We start from the raw sequence: 27,460 nt of genomic DNA on the forward strand, positions 1-27,460 counted from the left end.
TACAGTCAGTAGTTACGGGGACAGCCCCCCCCCCCCCCCGAGCAACTTAGGGTTAAGTGTCTTGCTCAGGGACACAATGGTAGAAAAGTGGTATTTTAACCTGGGACTTCTGGTTCATAGGCAAGTGTGTTACCCACCAGGCTACTACCACCCTCAATAAATAATAATTTAAAACAATCCAAAATATGTGTTAGCGGTGCATTTAAAAAAAAAATAGTGTTAAAATCTTCCTTCCGAAAAAAAGGGGCACTTCTGATGCAAGTGCATTCTTTCTGCAGCAGCCTGCTGAAGAATGAGGCCCGAGTGCCAGAGAAAACATTCTGCACAGCGCACCCGTGGCCAAGACTTTTTGGGGAGGAACAGAATGGGGTCTTGTAGGAACCCCTACTAGATGTGAAGTACATGGCCTCGTGTGAACAGCCATACCAGTAGGCACCCCCGAGAAACAAATAAAATCAACTGGTTTAAACGTTTAAATAACATTACATGGTTTCTTGTTTTTGGAAGGGGATAAAAAAATGGAGGCGATCAAGTTTTTTTTTTGGGGCCATAGAAAAGCCATATGGATTTCGTTTATTATAAAACATTGAAGAGAGTAAATTAATTCATTAAAAAACAAGAAAGAATAAATAAGCTTCCACACATACCAGCACGTTTGTTAAGTTTGAACGTTTATCCTCAGCAGGAAGAGAAGGGGGGAAAAAAAACCTAAACATACCAAAATTCTGATAGCGGTCCCTTAAAGTATACCCTGTAAAATAAAAATTATAACACAAAAATTAAATGGCTTAGGTATATTAGACCAATTCTACTAACAACGTGACCCTTTTAGAAAAAAACATTTTTCAAGTGAATTCTTTTAAAGTGCAACAACGACCGCAACATGTTAAACATGCATTTCCCACTGAATGTCTTCAAAAGCAAATTAGAAAGAAAAAAGTGGTCAAAAGTTAACTTTAAACAAATTAAATCTGTCAATTACACCAGTACCACAATGTGCTGTGAGTGGTTAGAAATTCAATATTACAGAACAAATATTACTGATGAAATGACCAAACTGAGCGTCAAGGATAAGTTTTACAGGCAGGGACACGGGAATAAAACAAGAAGCTTATATTTGTCTACACGGACATCAGCCTGGAGACCACAGCTTGGGTTTTGTACCCAGAATGCCATGCAAATCTCACTTTTGGCGCCACCTGCTCATGCGGCATGCAACCAACTGACTTCATAAAACAAAAAGACAACATGGAAAATGTCCAATTACCACACAGCATTTCTATCAAAAGGTGGTGTTTTACAGTTCCGAAAAGTACTCGTAAAACTCAGAAAAGAGAATAGTGTTGAGATGCTGTAATAAAAGAACCTCACATTACAAAGTATCAAACATCGTGGTTTTATCACAATAGAAAAGGGGAAGGAAATAAAATGAGAGACAGGAAGAAACAAAACACCACTTAGTTAACAGAGGGGAGTGGAAGCTTCTTTTTGGAATGTTTAAAACAATGTAAACAATTGGAAACAAATCTTAAAAAAGAATTGCGCAAGTGTGTTTTCTGAAAGCCTCCGTAAAGATCCCCCCTCAAGAAAAAAAAAAAAAAAAGTTTTAAACACATTGCATTGACGGCATCATGAAATGTGGATGCTGGAGGGGAAGGAAAAACACCACCACATATTTATATACAGACAATAGAGGGGAGAAGACGTCATCCCCCACCAAATATTCTGCAGCAGCACTAAAGTTCCATTATAACTGAACAAATGGCCTGTAAAAAGGTTCCAACCATCCCCAAGAAAACAAGCCAAAATCTCTCTTCACTCATGGCAGAAATTGTCAAATTAGTACCCAAATAACGCTTATATTAAAGAAGGGGGGGGGGACAGTATACAGTATAAATCCAAGATATGGAGGTATAAAAAATATATTAATAATGGGAGGGAAAAAGGGATGGTGGAACTTTAACCAGTGCCAGCTTTATCCTGAGTAAAAACTGAAATCTGGAGAGAATAGAAAGGGGCGTGTGTGTGTATTTGGAGAATGGAGCTATGGCACGGAGAGAGGGGAACACACGCACCGTGTATGAGGCCGCACTTAACGTAATGCAAGGTGTTATGCATTTAAACCCCAAAATGACGTCTTTATGGAAAATTTGTACATACAAAGCAGTTTGAAAAGAGCTGGAGAAGATATGGTTCTTTTTAGCCTGAACCTTATACAGCAGTGTGTTCCCCTGACTTCATCACTACTTCAACTGAGAAACAAAACACTACCCCATTTACCAAGGTTAACTATTAAAAGAAATAAATAAAAACGCCAACCAAATGTGCATGACTTGCATAGCATATCTGCTATGTAATGCCTTCTGAAAGATACTTTTGTGCGATACAAATGGCAAATACACGTGAACATGGCTTGGATAAGAAAAACCCAAGTTTGCTTCACACACCTGAAGTATCCACTGCATGCAGCTTTTAACAAGAACAGTCTACTAGATCCACACACTTCAGGCGACAGATTGAATACTCACAATAGGTGGCACTGACATTTTGCTTTTAGAAAAACGCTAGATTTGATATTGTGTGTTGACCGTCTTCCATTTCTCCTATGCACTGATGAATAATCATCCATAAATATCCATACAAAAAAAAAAAAAAAAAAAAAACACATAGGAGAAAATCTTGTTCGAAACAGTACGTTCTCTTCCCATTTCATGTTTTTGGCCCCAGCAGTCTTAGATGACAAGGATTTAAAATAAAATAAAAAAAATAAAAATAAAAAAACGCAGACTTGATGGCCTTAAGTCCAGTGTAAAGTCACCTTTTAATTATACATTAACAAAATACAGAAATCTCCTGTTGCTGACCGAGAAGAACTCTTACTAATGCCGTTTGGCAACGTGACCTATTCCTTATTCATTAAGCCAAAGGGAGGCTGCTAATGATATGTGGAACCTTCATATTGTCTCTTTGTTGTTCACTTCAGTGCGAGCTTGTTCTTCCCTGTGGTCTGTGTGGTTGGGCCAGACCACTGGGTGGTGCCTTTATCAGTGCAATCAGGACACAGTGCCACTTTGCTGCGCGCTGCCTCTGGCATTCTCTCCTCTTCTTCCTCATCTTCATCAGAGCAGGGCTCCCACTCATCCTGGTCTTCGCTCTCAGAGCCTTGCACGGCGATCTGCGGGACCAACCGCTTCACCACGAGCCCGAGATCGTCCTCGCCTGACTCCGAATGTGGCCGGTTCCAGGTGGCACAGTGCTGCGCCTGGCTTCCAGAGGGCGTTGAGCTCCCAGGGTTGGCGCCCTGAGTGCCGGGGACTTTATCGTCCGGTTCATCAAAGCTCACCTCCTGCACCGCCTCTTGCTTCTTGAAGGAGTCACGGCGCTCTGACAGGTTCAGCTTCCTCATCACCACCATCTGCTCGGTGCTGCCCATCGACGACGCTGACAGAGACCAACAGTCCCGGAGTCGCGGGGAACCGCTGTACGACCCCAGGCGGCCCACGCCACTGGCTCCGGCTTCCACCTCCAGCTCAGCCAAAGCTTCCGCCTCACAGTGGGGGACCTCCAGAGTGTGGCGACGTGGCGCGAACGACTTCCTGTCCGCATGGTATGCTCCGGAGAGCTTCTCTGCCGACTGCACACGCTTAAGCAGTGGAGAGCGCGGTGGCTCTGCACTCCGGGGACGGATGGTGTGGCGGACGATAGTTGGTGGCGAGAGAGTACGGCCGTGAATGGAAGAGTGGAGGGCCTTGGTGATGTTCGGTAGGGGGGATGGTGAGCGTTGGGGAGAGACTGGCTGAGGAGATGAGTTGCAGGCTAGCGGTGATGGAGGAATGCTGCTGGTGGACTTCCTTCGTCCTACTTTGGTGTAGCGCTGTGTGCCGAGCTTAGCGCCAAGGCCGTGGAGGGAGCTGGGTCGAATGTGTGCTGCTGGTGAGCTGGGGGAACTGGAGCAGGGTGAGGTGCTCTGAGGGGAGATAACATCTGATAGGAGAAGAGATAAAAAGTCAGTCGCATGACCAAAAAATAAAACATTTAAAAGCTGCATACCAAGGAAAAAAAAACAAAAAACTGAATTAACTCCTGCAATATACAGATTATGACAGCATAGACGGTATTGTGAAATCTTTTTTTATTGCCGAGACCACACAACTTGCTACTACACATTTTAAATCATACTGGTTTGCTCTAATGTGGTCTGCTTCACTGTAAAAACACAAAAATAAATCATGACCAGATACTGAAATAAATAAGATGCTCACGCCAAAGTCAAACTGACTCATCAAATGTTCAGCACTGCTTGTATCATGTTGCTTACTGACCAGCTAATGAGTCAGCTTTTCAAAACAATATGAACAATATGGCGCCTTAGTTGTTTGAACCATGCACTGAACATATTAATCATTGTCAAACAGAATTTGACATGGATATGAATACATTTCAAGAATGGCTGCGTATTGTGAATTCATATAAACAAATACAAATTATATTCCAGCAAGAGTTGGAATAAAATAAATAACTCACCAGCGGAATGGTCCGGGGCAGGACTACGGCAGGGTGTTGAGGGTCCTGGGCTCAGGCTGTGCGTGGGAGAGCCAGGTAGACTCTCGCTGGAGGACACTGACTGATGCAGGCCAGAAGAGAAGCTGCGGCTGTTGTACATCACGTTACTCTGCTTGGACAGCTTCTTCAAGACACTTCGCCGCCTGGGACACCATGCATGCATACACAAAAGTGGGCAAAGAGACGAAAAAATTAACCTCAGGGAGACCTAAAAGAAGTTTTATGATCTCCAGAAATTGCCTTGTTAAATAAGTGCTGCTGCAAAAAACAGAAAAGGTGGAAACTGTATATAAATTTTCTGTTTAACCACTAGGTGGCGCAGTAGCTTCATTTTTGTTTGCCATTTCACCCCCCCAAAAAAAGTGAAAAGAACTTTTATCGCAGAGTTAGCAGTAATGAGTCCCTGCCGTGCGTCTCACCGGTCCTGGTTGTCTCTTTTCTTGCTCTTCTTGCTGCGTCGCGCCATCTTGCCTTTATAGCTGGTTTTGCGTGCCGGGCCGATCTTGATGGAAGTATTTTCCAGGGCAGTTGTCTGCAAGGCCACCTTGTTACCACTCTGTCAAGGTGAAACGTGAGAAGAGCCACAGATGTGAGAACACGACAAGCTGACATTGACAAGGGTCTCGATAATTAATTTTGTCAAACACACATGGGGTCTGCACCATGCTGCACAACATAAGGTTGTTTGAACTTAAAAAGAAGAGGAAATATGTAATTATCTTTTTGTTACAAAACACAAAAGCTGATCTAAAATAACTTATTTACTGCAATCAGCAACTGTATGTGTCAATAAAATGTACAATCATATTTAATGTATTATTTAAATCATATTTCATATAATTTCTAATGTGTGACATAAAAGTGGAATGAGGGGTGAGCTGAATAAGGTCACGTCAAAGGTGTCTTTTAAACAAAATGTTTCTACCTTCAGCAGAAGCTCCATCATCTCTGTGTGCACCAGTCCTTGCACCGATTCCCCATTCACATGAGTGATGAGATCACCAGCCCGCAGACCAGCTTCATGAGCTGGGCTACCTTCCTCCACGCTCTGCACAGACACACACACATGGACATCACATGTTAGAATAAAGAACAGAAGCATGGAGCATCTGAAATATTAGAATGCAACAAATAAAGCAGCTGTGTCAGCAGCACTGACCGAGACAACATGGTGGACTGTGTAGACATCACTGTCGCCCATATAAACACGGATGGCCTGTAGGGTAAAACCATACTTCCTGCCAGAGCTGTGGATCAGGATAGGTGGTCGCAGGCAACTGAGACTGAGCGACAGATCTCGGCTGGGGGAGGAGTCTCGCGACGAGGGGTTTGAGGAGAGTGAACGTGGGGAGATGGGACTGGGCTGGAGACCCCCAGGTGTGTCATCTAAGAGGAAATAAGACACACAAAAATGTCTGATACACAGGTACACAGACACACAGTTGGTTGCCTAGGATGTCTCTGGTTGAGGTTAAGGTTCTGGTAGTCTCACCTGTAGTGATGATGAGAGACAGGGCAGACACTGAGGCGGATTTGGGGACCTTGCCACCGGCTGGCATTCGCTGTCTGTCTGGCGTCTCCAGCTGGTTGCCGTAGCGCCGGGCGCTCCCCTGTTCCCTTGGAGACGAGTGTTTGGCTCCGGTGCTGTTGCTACGCAGCCTGATGCGATGCAAGTTGGACACCACCACTTCTGCTGTGATAATGAGAGCAAAGGTAACATCAATTAACCACAGGCTAGCACTGTATGAAGCCAAAACCCAGAATTCACAGAGAAAAGTGCAGATATCAACTGCAGCAAAAATCACTGTAGACACTCACTATACACAAAAATTGTCAACTGACCAATTATTAATAAACTTATCAAGAGTAAATTATGTAATTTTTAAACTAGACATACGATTGTTCATGTCTTACTACAAATTGGATGCATCTTGTGTGTAACGTCTCTGGTATTAACTTTCCAACTTTCATTAACGCATGAAAAACAAGACATAAATGCCAAATGTCTATGTGACTCATAGCATCTGCACTCCTCATGCAGGCACTTTGGATGGTCCAACCTGTTCACATGGGTGCCGAATCACAGAACTGCACAGACAACACAAACAAGACTCATCCAGCACGTAGCAGGCTTAACTGGTCTTAAAGTGGGAACGTCCATAAGAGTAAAAGCACACCTTCATCATCAGTGGACAGAGCGAAGCGTGGCATGGTCTCCAAGCTGTGTGTGCTGCTCATCACTAGCGGGCTGGTGCTCCGCTCCGACTGAGATGAGCTGGATGACGCCCTTGGGCGTAGACTGAAAGAAAAAAAAAAAAAAAAAAAAAAAAAAAAAAAAAGCAAAGGAGCTTCTTATTTGGGGAAGAACAAAAATGGATTTCTGCTGATACAGTTTACTGCTTTAACGGCTGTCCTCAGAACAGGTCAACGGCTCAGCAATTTCCACAATAGCTTCATCAGCACATTCGGACAGTTGGAGATGGCCTCGGTACCCACCTGGCCCTCTGTGCAGATTTCCTTCTATCCTCACTGCCACCCTGCTTACGGACCTCCCCAGGGGAATTCGCTCCGCGTCCGTCCCAGCGCTCTTCCTTGTCTTCACTGTGGCTCCGGTCAGAGGAGAAGCTCAGGTTGGATGGAGTTGCAAGGTGCTCAGAGCTGCTATACACCTATGAACAGGTTTTCAGGTCTTTATTTTGAAGGGTTCTGTTAAACCATTAACGTACAACGTACATTATGAGGAGTCACAAGGTACCTTGCTAAAGCGATTTGACCATGATGAAAACTGTCGTATTTCAAGGGAAGACTCATCGTCATTGGTTTCATCATCTTCATCAGAGGCCAAATGGTTGTAACGATCGGAACGAGCTGCAAAAATGAAAGACAAGAAAAAAGGTCTATTGTTCATACATGTTAAGAGTTCCTGATAAATGTGCCATGGTCCTTTATTATCTTTTAAATCTTACAAATCCTGCCAGTTCTCATCAGACATTGATATTTAGCTTAGTGTAGTAATCCTGGTGGCAACCTGGAGAATTAATCACAGGCGACACCTACTGTCAAAATAACTGGTGTCATCTTCGGCCTCCAGCTGTGGGATGAACTCAGCTTTCTGGCGGAGGAGGCTATTCCAGTCCAGGCCCGAGAAGAATGGGTGCTGTTTCACCTCAGTGGCACCCCCTATGGTGAAATATTGCACCAGTATTAAACAGAGACCAGAGTACAGCCACAACAGAAGAGTACTGTACTGTGGGAGTGTTTGCATGTATAGCGCTTGTCGTGCCTGTCCCAAGTCTCTCCAGCGGGCTCTGATGGAGCAGGCGGGTGATCAGGTCCTGAGCATCCACAGGCAGTGCATCGTCACCGCCAGGCCAAATAATCTCATCTGTGCACAGCCCACGCATGTGTTAATCCAATTACACTGATGTGCTTACATAAAATCAAAGCAGTCTTCCAGGAAACACTGGACAAAATTAAGAATGAATGAACAGGGAGGTCAAAAATCTTAAAGCTTCAATCTAGATGATCAGATATCCTCACATGAAGCAGATTACTTGCAAAAACATTGCAAAAGCACCCAATATGCATGGCAGATAGTTTTTCATGGCTAACGGAGCACCCCTAAAATAAAATATTTCGAGAGATGTTTTGATGAGCTGTGAAGAGAGTCCTCACCACTGACAACTTGGCCAAAGAGCTCCTCAGGAGTGTCACCAAAAAAGGGCACACAGCCCACCAGGAACTCGTACAATATGATGCCCATTGCCCACCAGTCCACTGGCTTCCCATAGCCTTGTCTCAGGATTACCTCTGGAGCAATGTACTCTGGTGTTCCGCACACCTACAAAACATTAAAAAGCTCTGAATACTTATAACTCTAGAAATTTACTCAACTTCACATACTATATATAGTTAAACAGCTGCAAGTCTGTTTACCTGTTTGTCAACAAATTCCCTAGTGTCTTTCTCAATGTGGCCCTCATACAAGTTGGTAGTCATGTTCATCAGGCCGATTTTGGACAGACCAAAATCTGTGAGCTTGATATGACCCATGGACGTGATTAACAAGCTACAAGAGGGAAAAAGGCATTTTAAAAATGTCTTAAATCATGAAATTTTAGAAGAACCCGTGATCTTTGTTCTCTACTTACTTGTCAGGTTTGAGGTCTCTGTGAACAATGCCATAGTTGTGCAGATACTCTAAGGCCAGAACAGTCTCTGCAAAGTACATCCTGGTCATATCAACAGGCAATGGGCCCATGTTCTTCAGAAGGTTTGCACAGTCCCCACCTTAGCATGGAAAACCAAAAAGCATTTTAAAAATGACAGTTCTTCAAAGGTGTCAATTTCATTTCCTCAACCAGTCTGTGGTCAAGTGGCCCTATGCAAGTGACTACAGTCATCGAGCCACCATCAGGGTTAGTGATGTCACTCACCCTCAACATACTCCATGACCATGCAAAGGTGCCGTCGAGTCTCAAAGGAACAGAACATGCTGACCACAAATGGGTTCTCTGCGAAGGTCAGGATGTCTCGCTCCACGAACACCTGCTGGATCTGGTTCCTCAGGATAAGGTTCTGCCTGTTGATCTTCTTCATGGCAAAACGCTGGCGTGTCTCTTTATGCCTGACTAGGTACACTGCCCTGGAAACAGTTGAAAAACACTGTTACTTACAAATGAATCTGAATCTGTTGTATTGACTATTGAATTCTGAGACACATTACCCATAAGCCCCATTGCTGATGAGCTTGATGGTTTCAAAGTCGCTCTCCAAGGGTTTCCTGCGTGGTGGTGTTAGCAGCAATTTGTTTGACTGTGAGAGCGAGCAAAAGAGAATGAAGACCTTGATGCTAATAACTTTCTAACACTGACTAATTAGTGGGAGACAGGCGTGAGACTACTATACTATACTGCTAAGAATCTCAGTGAATCACCCTATATTTCATATTTTCTCACCTCAGAGGGCTCCTCAGACTCAGCTGTCAGTGATGGCCCAGCATCATACTGCTCAAGCTGCACCATTTCTATCAGACGGAGAAAACGTGGGGAGATATGGTGATATGTGACATGACGGCAGAACGATTATGCAACAGTTTGGATAGTAATGCAGTTTTGGTACCATCAAGAAGGTCCCGAGTCAGGCCCAGCTGGTTGATTATATATCGTGGGATGTCTGTTTTGATACCCTGTCCCACCTTAGCGTGACCCTCTGCTGCCTCCAGGAGATGGTAGAACTCTTCTGGGTCAAATTCCTACCGGTAGCAATTATTTTTACATTCCTGATGAACCAATGTATCCAGCACAACTGTATTTATATGAAGTCATCTGCTTTATTCTGCATCAGAGAAACACAGCAGTGTCTTACCAGGCACTCCAGCAGTCTGGCAGGACGGGATATTATGATGAGAATTTTCCTCGCCAGCTGAGAGATGACAGTCACCTCCACGCTTTCAGAGCGTTCATATGCCTGGACGCAGACAGGCAGACAGAGAGAGAGAGAGAGATTGTTAAGCCATATTTATTGTCAAATACATGTTTATACCTCACAAGAGAGTATGGACCAAAATGAAGGCATTTAGACAATCCTAAAAATTCAGCAATTCATACGTCAGGACCCAGTCATGCTTCATCTAAAGCTAAAAATCCCAGGGCAGTGTTTCTCAATTTATGGAGAAGAGGCCCCATGTAGGGAGAAGATGCCTAATTAGAACACATTTTCAACATAGTTTTAATAAAAAAGGAAAGTGGTTATTAAAAGATGATCTTTCTTCTCTCTTGATTTTACAGTCAACAAACACATGACCTACAGAGTGGAGCCTTTCACAACAGGGTTTATGAAGAATCAGGGTTTGATAAATCACGGATCGCATTTTTCCCCACATATGAAAACCCGGAAAAGACTGAGCTCTCTATCGATTTGATCAGCAGCACAACAGGCCGATTTCAGTTATGCAACTGCTCTTTACAACAAGGAATGGGTGTGAAGTCATTTCGACACTGTTACCATGGTATCAAACATACATTTCATTACCACAGGAACATGGTAATCCTCCCAATTTCTGCTGGTCCCTTGGCAATACATGTAAAGAACACCGCAAACTGCATTTGAACTCTGCCATTTATGATTGCTGTGGAGTGTAAAAAAAAAAAAAAAAAAAAAAAAAAGTAAAAAAATCATTGCTGTTGATTATGATTCTTACAGCATTTGTTTTCCTTGCCATCTGCCTCATTACTCAACATTTAAAACATTGCCAAATGGAAAATGTATTGGTTACTGTATCAGTCAGATTTACATATCAGTGCAATGATGCATAGAGGTCCTTTAGTCGATAAAGATGTTTAAAATGGACAAAGCTATACAGGACACAGAGACAAGAGGCAGCGCCGGTCTCCTGATCTCAGGAAGCACGCGGCTGATCTGGCTCATCGGCGCAACAATAGCCACATTAGCGCACGCCCGGCCGAGACTTCAAACTGCTCTGCACTCAGGATCAATGTCAACTCGAGTTACGACGGGCCGGAGGAGTGCAACACGATGGCGGGCCAGGTTACAGATCTCGTACACACAAAGCCTGAATGCTGATAGGTCTGACAATTCTGACCAAAAAAATAAATAAATAAAAAAAATAAACAGCACCTGTTATTTGTTCTTATGATTATGAGCTCAAAATCCTCAAGCTGTGGTTTGTTTTTAACATGGTTTGCTTACACACATACGCACACACAGTTCACCATGCCTGCAATGCTCAGTGACCTCCTTCAGAGAATGACTCACAGTGCAGAAGTGGAAGAACAAGCAGCTCATAGACAAAGTTCTGAAAGCAGGAAAAGTGCAGCCTACACCACAAACACATCCTCTCAGCAGATGGCCTCATGGGCTCAAGACGTTGTAAAATTAAACTCACGTGTTAGTACATCAAGCCCATGGGGGCAATATATGACTCGTCTTGCAGATGGTTTGTGATTCGTCGGTTGCCTTTTGACATTTGTGCAAACACAGAAGCAGAGCAGTTTGTTCGTGTCACCACTTACATCGGTGGCCACAGGTTAATGGGGCGCCAGCTCAGTGTCCCATCGAATGATCAGAACAGTAATGGCTATAATGGGATTTCAACGAAGCCTCAAATTGCCCGCGGGTCACTGGCAGTAGTTCTGAAGCAATTAAAAGTGTGCCGTCACCGTAACAGAGGTGGTGAAATGGGCTATAAGCTTTTAGTTACACCACCACCACATTCTGCAACCCGACAGCTACACGCTGACACACACAGATACGGGCCTGCCCACCCAGAGATTCTCTCCAGCACAGGGAGGGGAGAATGGAAAGGTTGCTATGGAAACTACCATTCTGCCACAACACAGATAAGACAAGTGCCAAGATGGTAGCTCTGTGCTCTTAATCAAGCCAAGCAAGCCCACACACATGCAAGTCGAAACTGAACCGCAAAACCGGTGATCCACCTCGTACCCTTCACACCATCACTTTACACACATCAGGACCGTTTCATGGTCTGGTCTGCTCTTCTCTTCTCCGGACACATGCAACATACATCTGTACAGGTAAGAACCCAGGAAGCATTCATGGCATTCGTGTCATATACCCGGGGCTACGTGTGGAAGCGATTCCTGGAAACAAACCCCTCCGTCTGTCCTTCAGAAGCAAGAGAGCAGGAAGCGCGAGACAGGTCATTTCCTCTTTTCGGTCACACCAGGGCTCTCACCCGCTACAGTAATCAGCGAGCGCTGCACTTTCCATGACTGTGTGTTTGGGTGAACTTGGATAAATGACAAACAGATGCTGTTAAAACGTGTGTATGTGCTGCCTTCAACAAAATGGATGAGCGCATTGAACGTTCATGTAGTGACACAAAGTAACCAGTGATTGTGTAAACACTGCACTTGTAACATGCGCTACTTCTGCTTTCAAATGCAACATTTAACGAACGCTGTTCAGTGCATTTATATGCTTCTATGCTGGGATTAATGTGTTAAAATGAAAAGAAACGAATAGGCAGTTACTCCTGCTCATCTGCACCAACCTCATGTAGCAGCTTCTCCAGTTTCTCCTGGAGCTCCACAAAATAGCGCGAGGTGATCAGGCCCTTCTGCGACTTGTCCAGGCAGTCTCTGGCCAGCTCCACCAGCTGGTGCTGAATGAAGCCCAGCACGCCGTCGGCAAGTGGCAGGGTGCTGTCCGGGGAGCAGTGGGTCACTACGTCCAGTAGCCGCTCCTCCATCTGCGCCGTGGCCTAAACACCACAGGAAAACGCATCTTCGTTTTTGACATAATAACACACAAAAGATGAGGTTTGTGCCACACGTCCGGCACATTGTGTTATGCACAATTTATTAATGAAGCCATAAATGAAAAATGCACCTTTGGAAAGCGCTCTTTGTAAACATGGTTCATCATGATGATCTCATTGTCGAACGAGCCGCTTGTTCGTCCAGGGCTGGAACACAGAACAGTAAACATCTCAACCAAGCCATTAAAAAAAAAAAAAAAAAAAACTTGCCTTCGCCAATTAAAATGCGTAGTTCTAATGAAAACAACTTTTTATCTGTAGTTGCAAGGAAAATTAGAGCAGTTTAAAGTTAGAAGCTCATTTTTGTTTCTCTGAGGCTCTTATCAGTTCACGTCATTATTCAACGCCGAAAGCCCTTTGGAAGTTTTACGGAGAAAACATTTCCTCTAGATAAAGTAGGAAATCATTTCAAACGTTTTGATGAAAGGTTTAGATTAAGTAATCGCGGCGTGAAATGTGAGTTTTCGGAACATGCCCCATTCTGCCCCCGCATTCCCACCCGCGTGCGGGTGGAAGATCTGCAGGGAGGGGAGAAGAGAGCAGCCACAGCGCCATCTTTTTCGCACTGCTCGGGGGGTGGGTGACAACAACACCTGCATCTACGACAAGGTCTCGCTTCGTCACAATCGCTCGCTACTTCCGTAGGGGATTGCTAATGTTTTGGCGCATTAGTTCCCAAGTGCGTGATCAGATATGAAAACTGTTGGCTGCGTCCACATGGTGTGGTCACAGTCTGATCCTCTCTTTTGGAGGGAGAAAACGAGGTTGTCTTTCGTTCCCCTCACCATCCTAAACAGCTGAACTGTGACACCTACAGCATTGCACCTGCACGTCATGTAAAATTGTTGTATTATTTCTGTATACATGTTTTAGCCTTTAACGTGAAGATACATTATCAACTGGAATCAAATTCCATGGCCAACTAACAAGATTCTGATGGTGCTAGATGAGCTACTCCTGTCCCAAGAACCATTTCTCTTACACAAAAACACAGATACAGCAGGGCTGAGAGCTCGCACCTCACCCACACACTGCAGGCCACAGAGACACACACACACACACACACACACACACACACACACAAAGCCTGCTCGAAGCGCACTCACTTGTTTGTACTCTCCTCCTGCCTCAATCTCTTTCATCATTTCCATCATCTCCCTATCTCTCCCACACCCACGCACCCTTTTCCTCTTTCTCAGAGTTAATCCTCTCCCCCAAACGTGGTCTCCATCTCTGCAAACCTCGGCCTTTCTCATGTTGGTTCTATCACCCAACTGCTCTTGCATACTGAACTGCAGACATGTCCTTGGACATGTGAAGGCGATGTAGACTCTGCGGACGATTGATCCATGTTTCCACGTAATGGGAAAGTGATACCACTTCTCCAGTTTAGGAGTAAATATAAGTGGATAAGTGACATTTGTGATGAGAATTTCAAAAAGAGCTTCGTTATAATTGTGTCTAAATGTGGCACCATGTTTGAGCAAACATCTATGTGGGCAGTGGTGGCCTAGCGGTTAAGGAAATGGACCGGTAATCAGATGGTTGCCGGGTTCAAATCTCGAACCACCAAGGTGCCACTGAGAAAAGCCCCGTCCCCACACATGCTCCCCAGGTGCCTGTCATGGCTGCCCACTGCTCACTAAGATGGTGCAGGTAAAAGCAGAGGACGCGTTTTGTTTTGTGCTGAGCAGCAGTGCTTCACAATGACAATCACTTTCACTAAGTGTGGATCATCACAGCTCTCAGGGCAGATTCGGGTGTATACCATAGCATCTTATGGTCAGAAGGGAATTGGGCTTTCTATGCATGCTTAATTGTTTTATTTTATAGTTCTGATAATTGGCTTGAGCAATACACCTCTGTTTGGCACTGCAAACCCACTTAAAGCACTTCGATGCCATTGGAGAGGGGAATGTCTGGAATGGTGATGGGTGGTAGGACGGGGCATACCTGAGGCTGCGCGACCGAGGGCGCATGCCGGGCGCTGGCCGTCCATCCTCGTCAGTCACGCTCTCGGAGCTCCGGAAGTGTTTGAACAGGAAGTGAAGCTCGTCCTGAGTGGGTTGGTAGGGTAGCTGGTGCAAGCGCTCCTGGGAAGAGGAGGAGGACTGCAGCGGACATGGCCACACATACACAGACACGCGCATCCATCAGGTCACTCAATGCCTTGCCATTAAACCAATTACAGTTCAATTAACAGACAAGGACAAGGACACAGAAGTTAGGACAGAGCGCGGACACGCACACACGGCATTACAAATGTGAAAGCCCTCACAAAACAAGGCCCTGTGCAGAAAAGTGCCATCACAACCTCGTGTCTCACAGAGGGCTGGGTGGAGCACAAAGACGGCCGTTGTTGCAGCTGCGACACACGTGCTGACCGGCTACCAGAAAAGTGGGGTTAGGAAGGCCCTTCCTTACACAAGCACATTCTTTGCTGAGAGGGAGAATGGGCGTTCTTCTGCGGCGCTAAATGCCACCGCAACATCGGGCGTGCAGACCTACTGTTCGGAACTTAACGCTGAATGGCAGCAACTCAAGTTTCCCCATTTAATTCGCTCAATGCAGTTCAGTCAAAAAGCGAAAGCAAACACAGCCTCGGGACGTTCAGGAAATTGCTTGGCTCACGGAGACCGGGCATTTTTTCCCCCCCTCAGTGCAGATGATTAGCACTGTGTAAAAGGTGCTAAGCTGCATTTTACCACGTAAATCTGACAGCTCATGCACACTATTCCTCTGTTTGGAGCAACAAAGCCAACACTTACCGAGACAGTGGAGCTGGGGGGGTTTGTACCATAGCCAGATGAAGGGAGGGAGGCCAGTGACCATCTCCGCCCTTCTGCCCTGAGGGACAAATACAACAGGAGAGGTTAGGAAAAACAATAAGAACAATCAATCATCCATTTGGCAATTAACTGTAGGGATACGGAGCGAGAACTGGAGGTCTAAGCCAATCAGATGCTGTACCTGTCAGTGCGAGCCAAGTGGCTGAGAGGCCAGAAGGCAACAGAAGGAGAGAGGGAGAAAGACAATAACATCAGACTCAACTGAAGCAAATAATATAAAAGACAGAGCATGAAGTGGAGAGGAAAGCAAGGGGATTATACTTTTATCCATTATTAATCTTATGTCATTGTTAAAGGAAAAATACAATTTAGATTTGCTGAATAAACAGGAAGTGTTCAGCACTTGCTGAATAAGATTTGTTCTAATGTTATATTGGAATAATGCCTAATAATAAATAAATAAATAAACTAAAGCAGAATTGCTCACAAGATGCTCATTCTTGGGGTACAAACAACCAAGTGTCTTCCTCACCCAGAACTCTGGGTTGGAACAAACACCCACACACCACCAGCACCAGTTGAGGGGTAACCCTCTGCGGCAATGTTAAAAACCCACGCGTACGACAATGACCTTAGCTTGAAACGCAAAAATTCCACGACATCCATTAAGAAGCAGGTTCCATTCTGCGCCCCACGTCACCATTAATCCAGACCCCTGACAGATGGCAGGAGCGACGGAGATTATTGGGTAGTCATGACCGGATGGATTTATGCTGGTAAGCCGCGGCTTTAGGAGGATGCCAAGGCAAGTGTACCAGTGCTGAACTGGGCTTACCTTCGGGCAAAGGGGAAGTTGACGGAAGCGCTGGCAGACACATTTCGGGGACTGTCCAAAGGACTGCTGGCAGCTGTAAATAAGAACCAAAAACAATGTTTGGCAACGGCGAACTAAGCAATGGTAATTTAATATACCCACTGGAGCAGGGAGACGTGTCTGTTAATGTGATGCAACCAACAGGCAAGCCACCCATGTCTGAAGGGCCCCGATAATGACACTCTCGACAGAATCTACAAAATCCACACGCCCCCTGTCATCGGCATGGATGGGATTCAAATGGCTGTAAACAATATTCTGCCTTAATTGGGCTTCATCATTAAATTCCCATCGCGGACGAACCGCAGCACCACAGATCAGAAGGCACAACATTCAGTGCTGCCAATGTTGAAGAGCAGATTATAATCTGAAGAGGTACACATTATTATGGGATAAAATAAATTCTGTATTACCTGAATAACCTGTATTATAATGCAGAAATAAGGGTTGCACATACAATGCAAATTAATCGAATAAACACACACACAGATGTTAAATTAATTGGATCACAGGTTGTTAAAATTACATTATGAAGGCTTTTTGCATAGTTACTTAATATGATGTAACACAATTGACTGATAACTAATGTACTTTTTTAAGTCAACTTTGGACGATCAAAACTATAAGCAAATGTTACTAGAGGAGTACTATAAATTAGTATGGCTTCCTATGCCTCAGGTCACAACAGACTTATTGCTATGTTCTCTTCACATGCAAATGATTTATTATTGTTGACTGACCCCCCCCAAAAAAAAAAAAAAAAAAAAAAAAAAAAAAAACATAATCAACCCTCTGGCACTTCACCGTACCTGTGTGAACAGAAAGAGGAGACAGGGGTCTTGAAAGCGTGGGCGAAGGCGTTCCTACACCAAGACTTTTCCTGTTACTGCTTCGGCAACTGCAGACAAACAAACAGAGACCCCCCAACCCCAAGTGCAGACACATTTTAATATGATTACTTTTTTTTTTTTTCTTTTCTTACAATTTTATGACCTCAGAAGCAGCAATTTGCTCAAAGCATCTAATCGGTGAACGACGAGAGGAGAAGTGCTCCTGGGCGTCCGGAGTCCATGCAGACCTGTTGTTAGCCGTAATCAGAGAAGAGCAAGACTGACATTTCTAGGTCGCCATTAAGACTTCAAACTCAATTACCACGCCAGGGAAAATGTGATTTCATTTGGTACAGAAAAAAAATAAATTAATAAATAAAAAGGCTTTTTAAGTCAAAGGACCATTTTAGGTTTGAAATTATTTTTGCCTCCCATAAGAGGCTGAACAGCTGACAAACCTGATTATCCATGAAAATTTCACCCTGTAACTACTTCACATCGGCGCAGCCCTCACCAGGTATAAAGGACTTCCTTTATTAGTCATATGTTAATTAAGAAACGAGATGCACCAGATTATACATTTATACTTGATAAACATATTTCAAGTATTCCAAGGCCTGGCGGGTGTCTAATCCCAGCCAAGGCCCGCCCGAACAGTCCTGGCTTGTTGGTTCTCTACTAATGAAAATGAAAATCGTTTGCTTGATCTACCCCAAGCCTTCAATCATGTTGAGACGGGGTTCGAGCGTGAAACAGACGGGACTGGGCGCGTCACCTCGACACTCCCCTCTGGCCTCGGCCCATATGGTCGAGAGGACCGTTGCGCGGTTAAAGTAACACAGAGGTCAGTGCACCCAAATGAGGCGTTAAGAAATAATGGGGGTCAAATTTGGGGCTGGGATGGGGAGGAGAGTGAAAATGGCTGCCAACAACCCCCTTAAAAAATAAAATTTTACAGAACGTCTCAAGCACTTGTTATAAGTTATATAACTTGTTATAAAAAAAACGAAATTAATTTACACTGCAATGAAGTCATTTAATCACGTTTAAAGTGGAAACGTGTAAAGCAAACAAGGCTATTCAAAATCTTTGGGGTTTGGGGTACTTTAGAGGAAAACCCCTATAACATATTCATCGCTTCGGACTATTATCATCGTGTGAAAACGCAAACAAAGACCAGGCGCCACACCGAAAGGACCTGAACCCGACGCCGGTAACTTTTACCCAAGCGGCGTAACGCGGTGCAGGTACGCGGTGGAACAAAGAGCCGCTGCGCTGTCGCGGATACGGTATCAGTCTGGTACTTTTATGAAGAGGAAGAAAAAAAAAAAACAATGAAATAAATATATGTATTTGAAGAACTATTTTGAAGCTTAAACACAAGCGGCACCGACAGAACAACGACGTGACTAAACGTCTTGTCCAATAAATTAAAAAAAAAGTTACTTTTCCGAGACACGCTATGTGCAGATGTATTTGTAGGGTCAGTTTTAGCCCGCAGTTGTACCTTTTCGACCGCTTCAGCATCGCCCCGGTAACAAAATGCGATTTGTTGCTCGCCAGCGCGGTCCAGTTACTCGGGTCGGACATGGTGGCGTCCCATTAAACTGGGGAACCGAGTCCCGTCCAGCAAGAAGAGGCTTCTTCCCCTCACGGCGCGGCTCCGGTCATGGAAACGAGCGCGAAACCCAACGCTCGGCCCGGCTCTCCATCTTTAATCTGGCTCATGTCAGCTAGCCCCGACCGCTAGCTTGCCCGGTTGACTCATTGAGAGTCCTGAGAGTTTCCTTCGAACTTTTTTTTTTTTCCTCGTTCCGGCCCACAGGTCTCAATTTAACGCCAGCGAGACCGTCTCCCCGTTACTGCGCGCAAAAAGCGAATGCTCGGCTTCTCCATCGGTGCTCCATCGCACCGGGTCATCAGCGGGCGCGCTGCTCCATCTTTTCAAAGTTTGTGTTGTGACGGCGCTAGGGCGCCTCGCTGGAATGTACCAGTCGTCGACGACGGGGGGACGGGACGGGTAGCAGAGAAACCCCCAAACGCGTCCGAATGGTTCGGTCCTTGGAAATCACTAGTTCGAACCTGCAGAAGACGAGATACTCGTCTGGCATTGTGAAAATATGGGGCGCAGAGTGAAAAGTTTATGGCCCTGTGTCGCACTACCTCCTACAAGCATTAAAGTAAATGATAAATTATTATCATGCCCCTTTTCAATGTTTAGTCATATGAATGATGTTTTAATAAATTGCAAGTGCTATGCAAATAAAGGAGATTTTGATATTGTTGTGCTGCAGTGGGCAGAGGCTTCCATGTCAACTGGCCAGACATGGTCGGCGCGGCTCTCTCCCCAGCAGCACTTCTGATGTGTCCTACCAGCACACCAACACAACTCTGACACCCCACTACTATGTCAGAGCCACTGCTGTTTTGGTGATGGTACCGCACCTAAGTAGTACTCGGTCAGCAGAGGCCCTTCTGTGAATGTGAACAGCAAACAGGCTATGGGATGGCATGTGAAGTATGTCTTCGTGATTTCCAGAGATAGTTCTGTTATAGGCATCTCAGGATCACGTCTGACATTCAGTGTGGATAGATTAACACATTTTGATAGACAAACTAGTCAATCTGGTGCACGGGGGAAGGGATAAATCTCCCTGTATCTTTTGTTAACTGGGCAGAGCATGTGTATATAAGCAGGATTTCAATTACAGTTACCTGAAATAAAAAAAGAATAGTATAAAATGTGGACATTTATTCACTTCTATGATACTTATCTCTGCTAATGAACACAATTCTGTGTCTGTTCTGTGTGTGGTGCCATTGTGATTCTTATTCTTATGTTGTTGTTATTGTGTCTATATCAAATGTTCCTGATGTGCCGCAGTACTTTTAGGTTTGTGTGTGCATGTGCCTTGGGGTGGAAAATAGAGCTCCCCTGCTAAAACCGCTATGTAATTTGCACCCTGTCAATAATATATTGGTCAAGGATTGTAAGTGTTCCTAATTACATGGCCAGCGATAAACATACCCAGGTTCAGCATATCCTTTTGCAATCAGAATGAGCAACAGCTGTTTTCCTGGAGCAGAAATATCTGAAAATACAGCCTGTCTCTTTGTGGAGCAACACCATGGTTCCTATTCAGGCCCACAGGCACTTAGTCATTTTACATCTCTGCTCTGCTTCCATTCAAGCACACTTGATTAAACTGATGTTACTTATTAAACCCTTTATTGGTTTACTCAGCGGTGCTGATGGTTGAACGGAACAAATATAAAGCATAGCTGAGGGTGCTTTAGGACTGCTGGTGCTCACTTGAATGACATTGCTTCAGAACAGCTGGATAAAAAAAAGATACATATATCATTCATTCGGTATACTGTGCATATATATCTCCTGTTAAAAAATTAATGCAGTAATTTTGACAGCCCTAATATATTTATATAAAGCATACAAGGTAAAAACAACCTTGCTGACCTGGTCATCATAAGTTAGGGAAGCAGAAATTTTGCCCAGTCTGAGAAAATTTTAAATGAGATTTTTTTTGGACCATCTGTGCTGAGTCACATATCAAGGCAATGATCCAAAGTACACTAGCAAGACAGCTCAAGAAGATGCCACATCATTTTAACTTCTCTAGCTAGCTCCATATCTTTCCTTCTTACCTTTAGATACTACACCAACTGTGACATGCAGGATTCTTGAGTATTGATGGTTTAGTGTTTTTAACAAAAAAAAAAATCAATATTGATTAACCTGAAGATTCAGAATCCGAGTGCAATTATATAATCATTGCACTGTAATAAATATATAGATGTTAAAACCATCTTTTATTCAATGACATTTTATTCCACCGACAGCTTCTAAAAATGTTGTGTAGCATTTGTTGTGTAGCACTTTGATTAAAAATGATCAAGTTGTTATGTTTTCCTTACCTAGGCAGGTTGCCGGTTCGAATCCCAAGGTGAAATAAACGTGCAGTGACAACGAAATGTGTCCTCTGCTTTTAACCATTACCCTTAGTAAGCAGTGACAGGCGCCCATGACAGGCGCCCAGGGATCAGTGTGCTCAGTGGCACCTCAGTGGCACCTTGGCGGATCGGGATTTGAACCGGCAACCTTCTGATTACAGGGCCGCTTCCTTAACCGCTAGGCCACCTCTGCCCCGTGCCACTTGCTGCGCTTCACAATGACAATAACTTTCACTTCTGATGAGTACAGTTGACAGGTACTGACTTTTGTGGGATAGGGGGACTGTATGCATCAAGTTCGCTGTGAATGAAAGACTTTTTCTCCCCGCATCATGACAATGTCATGGAGTCTATGGCCTGTAATACAAAATCACTTATGTCTAATTGTGCGTAATTAAGAATTCCCATAAAAAGGCTTAAAGCATAACACCCTGTGGAGGTGTAAATCACCCAAACCAAGAAGGTATTACTCATTCTATTTTATAGACCAGTAGCCTGTATAGAAATTAAATTAAGGCTACACTCAAGATAAGACATTTTTAATCGTCACTTGGCTGCTTTGATTGGAGATTATAACACATTAAATGCCAGTGGTGAAGGATATCTTTACTTGTGAGATTGCTGTCCTCCCCCCCTTAAATCAATTCGCACTGATATCCCACTGGGATCAGCTTTAGTCATTTCTTACACACCACCTCCATGATGATTCCTGGGAACGGAGCGCACACATTGCTTCATGCCACCATTTTACCCCCGCACTGGCTAAAGTAGTCCAACTACGCGCAAGTCCACTCGGGTCATGGGGCATATATTCTGCCGAGGAGGAGGCCTGCTTGCTCCTTCTGCAAGCTGCTACTGTATGTGGTGTGGGTGCTGGAGCTGCGCACCGCTGTGGCGGCAAACTCCGTCTTACCTCCACGGATGTAGGGTTAGTAAGGGGCTGCAAGGGCTGCAGGGACTGCATGGGCTCAGGAGGGTGGGGCTCTGGCATGTGGGAGACAAACTGCAAGGCAAGACACGTTCACATGCATCAGCGCATGGACTCTTTGCATCTATGCTGCCTGTCTGTCTGTCTAGCAGCCTCGAGATATTACATGTTCTATTCTTCTGCGCCCTACAAACAAATGTTCAAATTTTACGGGGCAACAGGTTCACTGCTGCTGCTGCTCGGATTTCTGAAAAATGTCAGACATGAACACAAAATTGCACTAAGATCTCATACTCAAACTCACTGACGTGTTCTGTTTGTTTTGTAACTGCAGTCTGTCCTTTCAGGCCGAAAATTGATTGGTGGTGTGGCCTGCTTTTTACTCCTGATAAAGTTATTATCCACGGTCAAGGGACTATTTATACCGCTCACTGCTCTAGGTCCTGAAACTACCATAAAATGAGCATATAGCTCATGTTCCAGAAAGAATGTTAAAAGAAAAACTCTGACCCAGGCTTCAGGCGGTAACAAAATGAAACTAGAAACAATATAATATAGAGAACAGTAGCATCACTATACTATGCAAATGATTTAAATGACCATATAATATAGCTCATGCACATGAAGCATTGACTTTTCCCCCCATGAGCTGCACCTGCACCAATGCAGATTCGTGCAAACAATGCCAAGTCGCACCACACTCCCACAAGTCAAACCCAAGCCTTCCTGTTTTGCTCGTAATTGCATGTTTGGTCCGAATTCTCACTCGGAGCGGTGCACGAGTTTGGTGGACATCCATGGCCACAGCACAGAGATCATCGCGTCCATCATAGTGATAAGAAACCGAATCGGAACACAAAGAACGATACAGATCTTATTGCAGTTCCTATTGCAGAAGGGGGCTCTAAACTAAGTAAAAAAATTTAAACAGAAGCACATGAAAAGCACACCATGTCCTCTTGCAAACGCATAAATAACAACATCTTCTGCAGCGTTTCATGATGCTACAGCAGAAACCCGCACATTCCGGATATCTGCTCCTACGCGCCGCGGATCAAACGTCTAGTGGGCAGGAGCCCTCGGCTATGTGGATTTGGTGAGAGGAGCGTGTGGATCGAGGATGACTGCAGCAATCACCATCTTTTGAGGGAAGCCGGTGTGACTGACAGGGCAACCCGGTAAATGTTTGGTAGGGATTTTTATTTTGGGAGAGGGGGGTATTCCGTGGTATAAGGAAGGATATCCATGAAATGCATGCATGCATAGATTTCTCTCGTTCAAAAAGGAATAAAGTAAAATAAAATAAAATGCTGGCGGTCTCAGTGCACAAGGTGTGTAATAATGCAAAAAAAAAACAACAACAGGAAGCATATCATCTGCATGCCTTTCCTCCAGCTCCACACCAACTCCAAGCCCACGGTCCAAAATAGTCTCAATAAGTCAGTATTCTCTGGTTAAAGTAGAAATGTCATGGTGCCAGTTTCCTATTTGGTCACCGACTGAAGTGGCAAACAAACCCCAAAATAATATCCATAAGCCACTTTCAGTAAAGGCACACTCAGTTATCAGCAAAAAGCTGCTATGAAGCCAGGGTTCGAAATAAAATATCATAAAAGGGCCCGTTTGAAATGGTAAAGCGAGAAAAGACACGTTTAAACAGGGTTTCCAAATCGCCTCATAACCAGCCACCACTCTGAAATCCCGACGAAACCCACGGGAATAACGCGCGCAGGGCAGGCGGTCGGGGTCGGGGTCGGGGTCGGGGGAACTTACTCCAGGGTGAGGGACGGGATCTTCAGCTTGTCTCGCCTCGACTTCATGCCTGCGCCGTGTTCCTGGAGCCGCGGGCAGTCCAGCCACCATCGCGCCGCGGACGCGGAGAGCTGAACGAAGTGCGAGAGAGAGAGGGGGGGGGGCGGAGGGAGAGAGAGAAAGAGAGAGAGTGAGAGAGAGAGGGAGGGGGAGAGAAAGAGAGAGAGGGAGTGAGAGAGAGACAGAGAGAAATAGAGAGAGAGGGGGGGAGAGAGAGAGAGAGGGAGTGAGTGAGAGAGGGGGGGCGAGAGGGAGAGGGGGGGAGAGAGAGAGAGAGAGAGCGAGAGTGCGAGAGAGAGGGAGGTGGGAGAGACGATAGAGAGAGTGGGGGCACCGCTCCCCCTCATCGGAGGCGCGGGGAGAGAGAGGGGGGGGGGGGAGAGAGGAGTGGGGAGGGGGGGGGAGGAGGAGAGAGAGAGAGGGCGGAGGAGACAGAGAGATCAGAGAGGAGGAGGGAAGAGAGCGGGGGAGAGCGAGAGGATGAGTGAGAGAGGGGGGGCGGAGGGAGAGAGAGAGAGGGAGAGAGAGGGGAGTGAGAGAGAAAGAAAGAGAGAGAGAGAGGGAGAGAGAAAGAGAGAGGGGGGAGGGAGAGAGGAGTGAGAGAGAGAGTGAGAGAGGGGGGGGGGGGGGGGGGCTTTTGACGGGTGCACCTAGATGCCACTCCCACATGAAAACCGGCAGGAACACCGGGATGCAGCTCCAGCCCTCCGCTTCTCATCTGCGGAACACTGTGCGTAAAGTAATGCAGTTATACGAACAACAAGGGCCTCATTGAAGTGCCGTTTCTCATTACAAAATCATCAGAAGACTCTCCCCCCCTCGAAAATCCCAGCACAGGACATCATGCACCCCTTCACCCCAAAGAAAAACCTCCCGAAACAGGCCAACTTTTCAGAAGGAGACTCTGACGCATGTAATGAGTGTATTAATTGGCTATTTAGTGTGTGGGGAGGGGCACAGTTGGTGGTTGCTAGGGAAGGAATATGGGAATAGCAACGGTTGCTGTGCACCTGACCCATGGGAAGCCCCACGGAGCGGCTCTGTGCTTTCAGTGGAACCGTGCTGCTGAAGTGTGAACACGTGTAAAGGGCAGAAGTCCATGGCGTGGACCGTTGTGGACTGTTGCTGCACACCTACAGGCCGGGCATCATCCCCACGGGTAAATTGTGTTGGAACTTTTGATGAAGCAAGCAGGCTCTATGGTGCCATGGGGGGAAAATCGCTCCATGACACAGTGAACGGCGTGCAGTTAAAGATACTCTACACTGTCCAGTACGGACAGATGCTCTATACTACACACTTTTGGACTTCTCCACCTCTACAACTGTAGGACTTTTTCTCTTATTGGACAAATCGTCACAAAACCCTGCACTGACACCATTTGCAGGCTCAATCTTCCGTGGAAGGGCGTCCCTCTCTGTATCACTCCTTCCCAAGGTTTCTTCCTTTCTTTTTTTCTCTCTCCTAGGATATTTTTTGTGTGGAGTTTTTCCTGTGGGGGGGGGTGTCTACAGTAAGGCCTGTCAAAGCCCATTGAGACATATTGTATGTGATTTTGGGCTATATAAGAAATAAACGTTGTTGTAAATAAATGTGATATTTGACAATTTTGTCAATTGCTTCTGCCGTGGCCGTAAGGGATGACCATGCAAAGAAAAGAAAAAAGAAAAAAAAAAAACGACAAGCCTGGACTGTGACTATCTGAAAACCATGGAACTGTTTTGGAGGGTGCCATGAGCTGTGAACGCTGTGTGAGGGGGGGCTTCTAGAATTATGTGTCGAGCGGAAAACCTGTCTGGCTCTCACTTGGCAAGCAGGTGGTATTTTTCTCATGCAGGGTTACGTCATCATCCTAAAGCTCATAACTGATACGATGTACAGAACAGAACTGTAGCCAGAAAGTAATATCTGTTTGCAGAAACCAATGACCTTTTACACAACAAATGATAGTATCGAGTGATGTTTTAATTGAAAAGCATAAAGTTCTCAGGCACATAATAACACGCTATCATGAACCAAAAGTGCTGCACACATTGCTCGGGCTTCCCCCACTCTGCTCATTGTTTGGATGAGCTTGTTGCAGCAGAATATAGCAATAACTGAGGTCCTCTGGTAACCATGGTTACAAGGACTTACCTTCCCCTCTTGTCTTCTCTTTTGGCCAATTTATCTTGAGCTGTGCACCAGCGCAGTTCAAAAATATGCATCACCCAAACAGTGGCAAGCGCTGAGAATCGACCGATGAGCAGCCTTTAGTCGTCACAGGCCAGTCATTACTGACTCCCAGTTTCCATAATGGCCTATAACATGCACTTGTGGGTACATTGCCTATGACCCCCCCCCCTGATTGCTAATTGGTGATGAGTAAATAATTACTGGCTTGTAGAAATTGCTCTTCACATAGAAGAATAAATAGGATTTATATATATAAATCCTATATAAAAAATATAAAAACTTTTAAAAACAACGTCCACTAGGTGGCACTACATCCCACACAATGTTTGCAGGATCAGAGGAGGACCTTTTACAACGTAACGCTCAGCACAAAGCAACGCCTAGAAATTACACATTTAACTTACTTGTTGACAATCAGGGTACAAAAGATGATTTCACTGTGGTAAGCATAAAATGACGTTTAACATAAAATGGCACATCCTTCACAGGTAATATAATTTGACTGTTTTAAATAATATTTCCTAATATTTTGCCATCAGTTGAAGAAAGTAAAAATATCTGGTTCCACTTTTGCTATTTGTTTCCCCTGCCTTTCAGCAAACAGTAAAAACATTTCTGAAAAGCGTGCTGTCATCATTCCAGGAAGTGCACAAAGCAACTGTCACAGAAAACCTCAGAAGGTTGACCTGTATAAGGAAAGGCCGTGTGCGTCTAAAAGCCCCGATGCTTGTACCTATTTAAAAAACAACGTGATCACTTTAAAAATGTTCATTTTGTGGGATTACATAAAAGAAACAAAATTGAATAAAATTGTCCAGATATTATTGGATTTTTTTATACAAACCTTCTCAACACAGTAAAAGGCACAGGTGTGCAATGCCGAGGCTTGGAGACCCAGCAGATGAACAGAAATGACCCTGCCATGCAAATTAAAATGCATGATGAACCTAAAAAGGCTCTCCACCAACCAAAGCGGCTGAGTAATTTTAAGTGCAGTGGAGTATACTTTTGACAAAAGACTGGGTTGAACAAATAGCCTCAACCCAATGATCACGTTCTGTTATCTCAGTTTTAATGCTATAAGGGAACTTTGGAACCCTCCCGAGCAAGATGTTAATCTGAAGTGGCCTTCTCTATGGCTGCTATGGCAACTGATTGGTAATACCAGCGCATTTTACTGAGGAGACGTTGCAACGGAGCTGCAGTGGCGTTGGA

The 27,460-nt window shown here is 44.9% G+C and overlaps 1 protein-coding gene across 7 annotated transcripts; it reads right to left on the reverse strand.

Annotated features, from left to right (window-relative positions):
- Positions 1-654: 654 nt before the first annotated feature.
- Positions 655-24,188, reverse strand: mast3b (microtubule associated serine/threonine kinase 3b). 7 transcript variants are annotated; one of them, XM_029000303.1, is made up of 28 exons: positions 24,032-24,188; positions 22,244-22,333; positions 17,341-17,429; positions 16,493-16,565; positions 15,839-15,859; positions 15,637-15,715; positions 14,822-14,979; positions 12,940-13,015; positions 12,602-12,811; positions 9,931-10,032; positions 9,685-9,817; positions 9,522-9,589; positions 9,290-9,378; positions 9,000-9,208; positions 8,715-8,853; positions 8,500-8,632; positions 8,239-8,404; positions 7,847-7,948; positions 7,621-7,743; positions 7,319-7,431; positions 7,060-7,232; positions 6,741-6,862; positions 6,056-6,253; positions 5,723-5,949; positions 5,489-5,611; positions 4,983-5,119; positions 4,525-4,706; positions 655-3,984 (listed from the first exon to the last, which is right to left on the reverse strand). In XM_029000303.1, the coding sequence occupies exons 1-28, from the start codon at positions 24,076-24,078 to the stop codon at positions 2,975-2,977; spliced, it is 4,392 nt and encodes a 1,463-aa protein (XP_028856136.1). In that variant the 5' UTR covers positions 24,079-24,188; the 3' UTR covers positions 655-2,974. The 7 variants fall into 7 exon arrangements, with proteins under 7 accessions (XP_028856136.1, XP_028856134.1, XP_028856138.1 ...); XM_029000301.1 differs by having other exon boundaries at positions 6,056-6,256; XM_029000305.1 differs by lacking the exon at positions 24,032-24,188 and adding an exon at positions 18,869-20,698 and having other exon boundaries at positions 6,056-6,256; positions 22,244-22,318.
- Positions 24,189-27,460: the final 3,272 nt, after the last annotated feature.

The sequence above is a fragment of the Denticeps clupeoides genome, chromosome 13 (assembly GCF_900700375.1).
Source record: "Denticeps clupeoides chromosome 13, fDenClu1.1, whole genome shotgun sequence".
Lineage (NCBI taxonomy): Eukaryota > Metazoa > Chordata > Actinopteri > Clupeiformes > Denticipitidae > Denticeps > Denticeps clupeoides.

Coding starts and splice junctions, on each gene's coding strand:
- mast3b (XM_029000301.1), bottom strand. CDS start 24,078: ATGAAGTCGAGGCGAGACAAGCTGAAGATCCCGTCCCTCACCCTGGA. Junction 7,744..7,846: donor GCTGGAGAGACTTGGGACAG/GCACGACAAGCG, acceptor ATTTCACCATAG/GGGGTGCCACTGAGGTGAAA. Junction 5,612..5,722: donor CAGTCCACCATGTTGTCTCG/GTCAGTGCTGCT, acceptor GTGTCTGTGCAG/AGCGTGGAGGAAGGTAGCCC.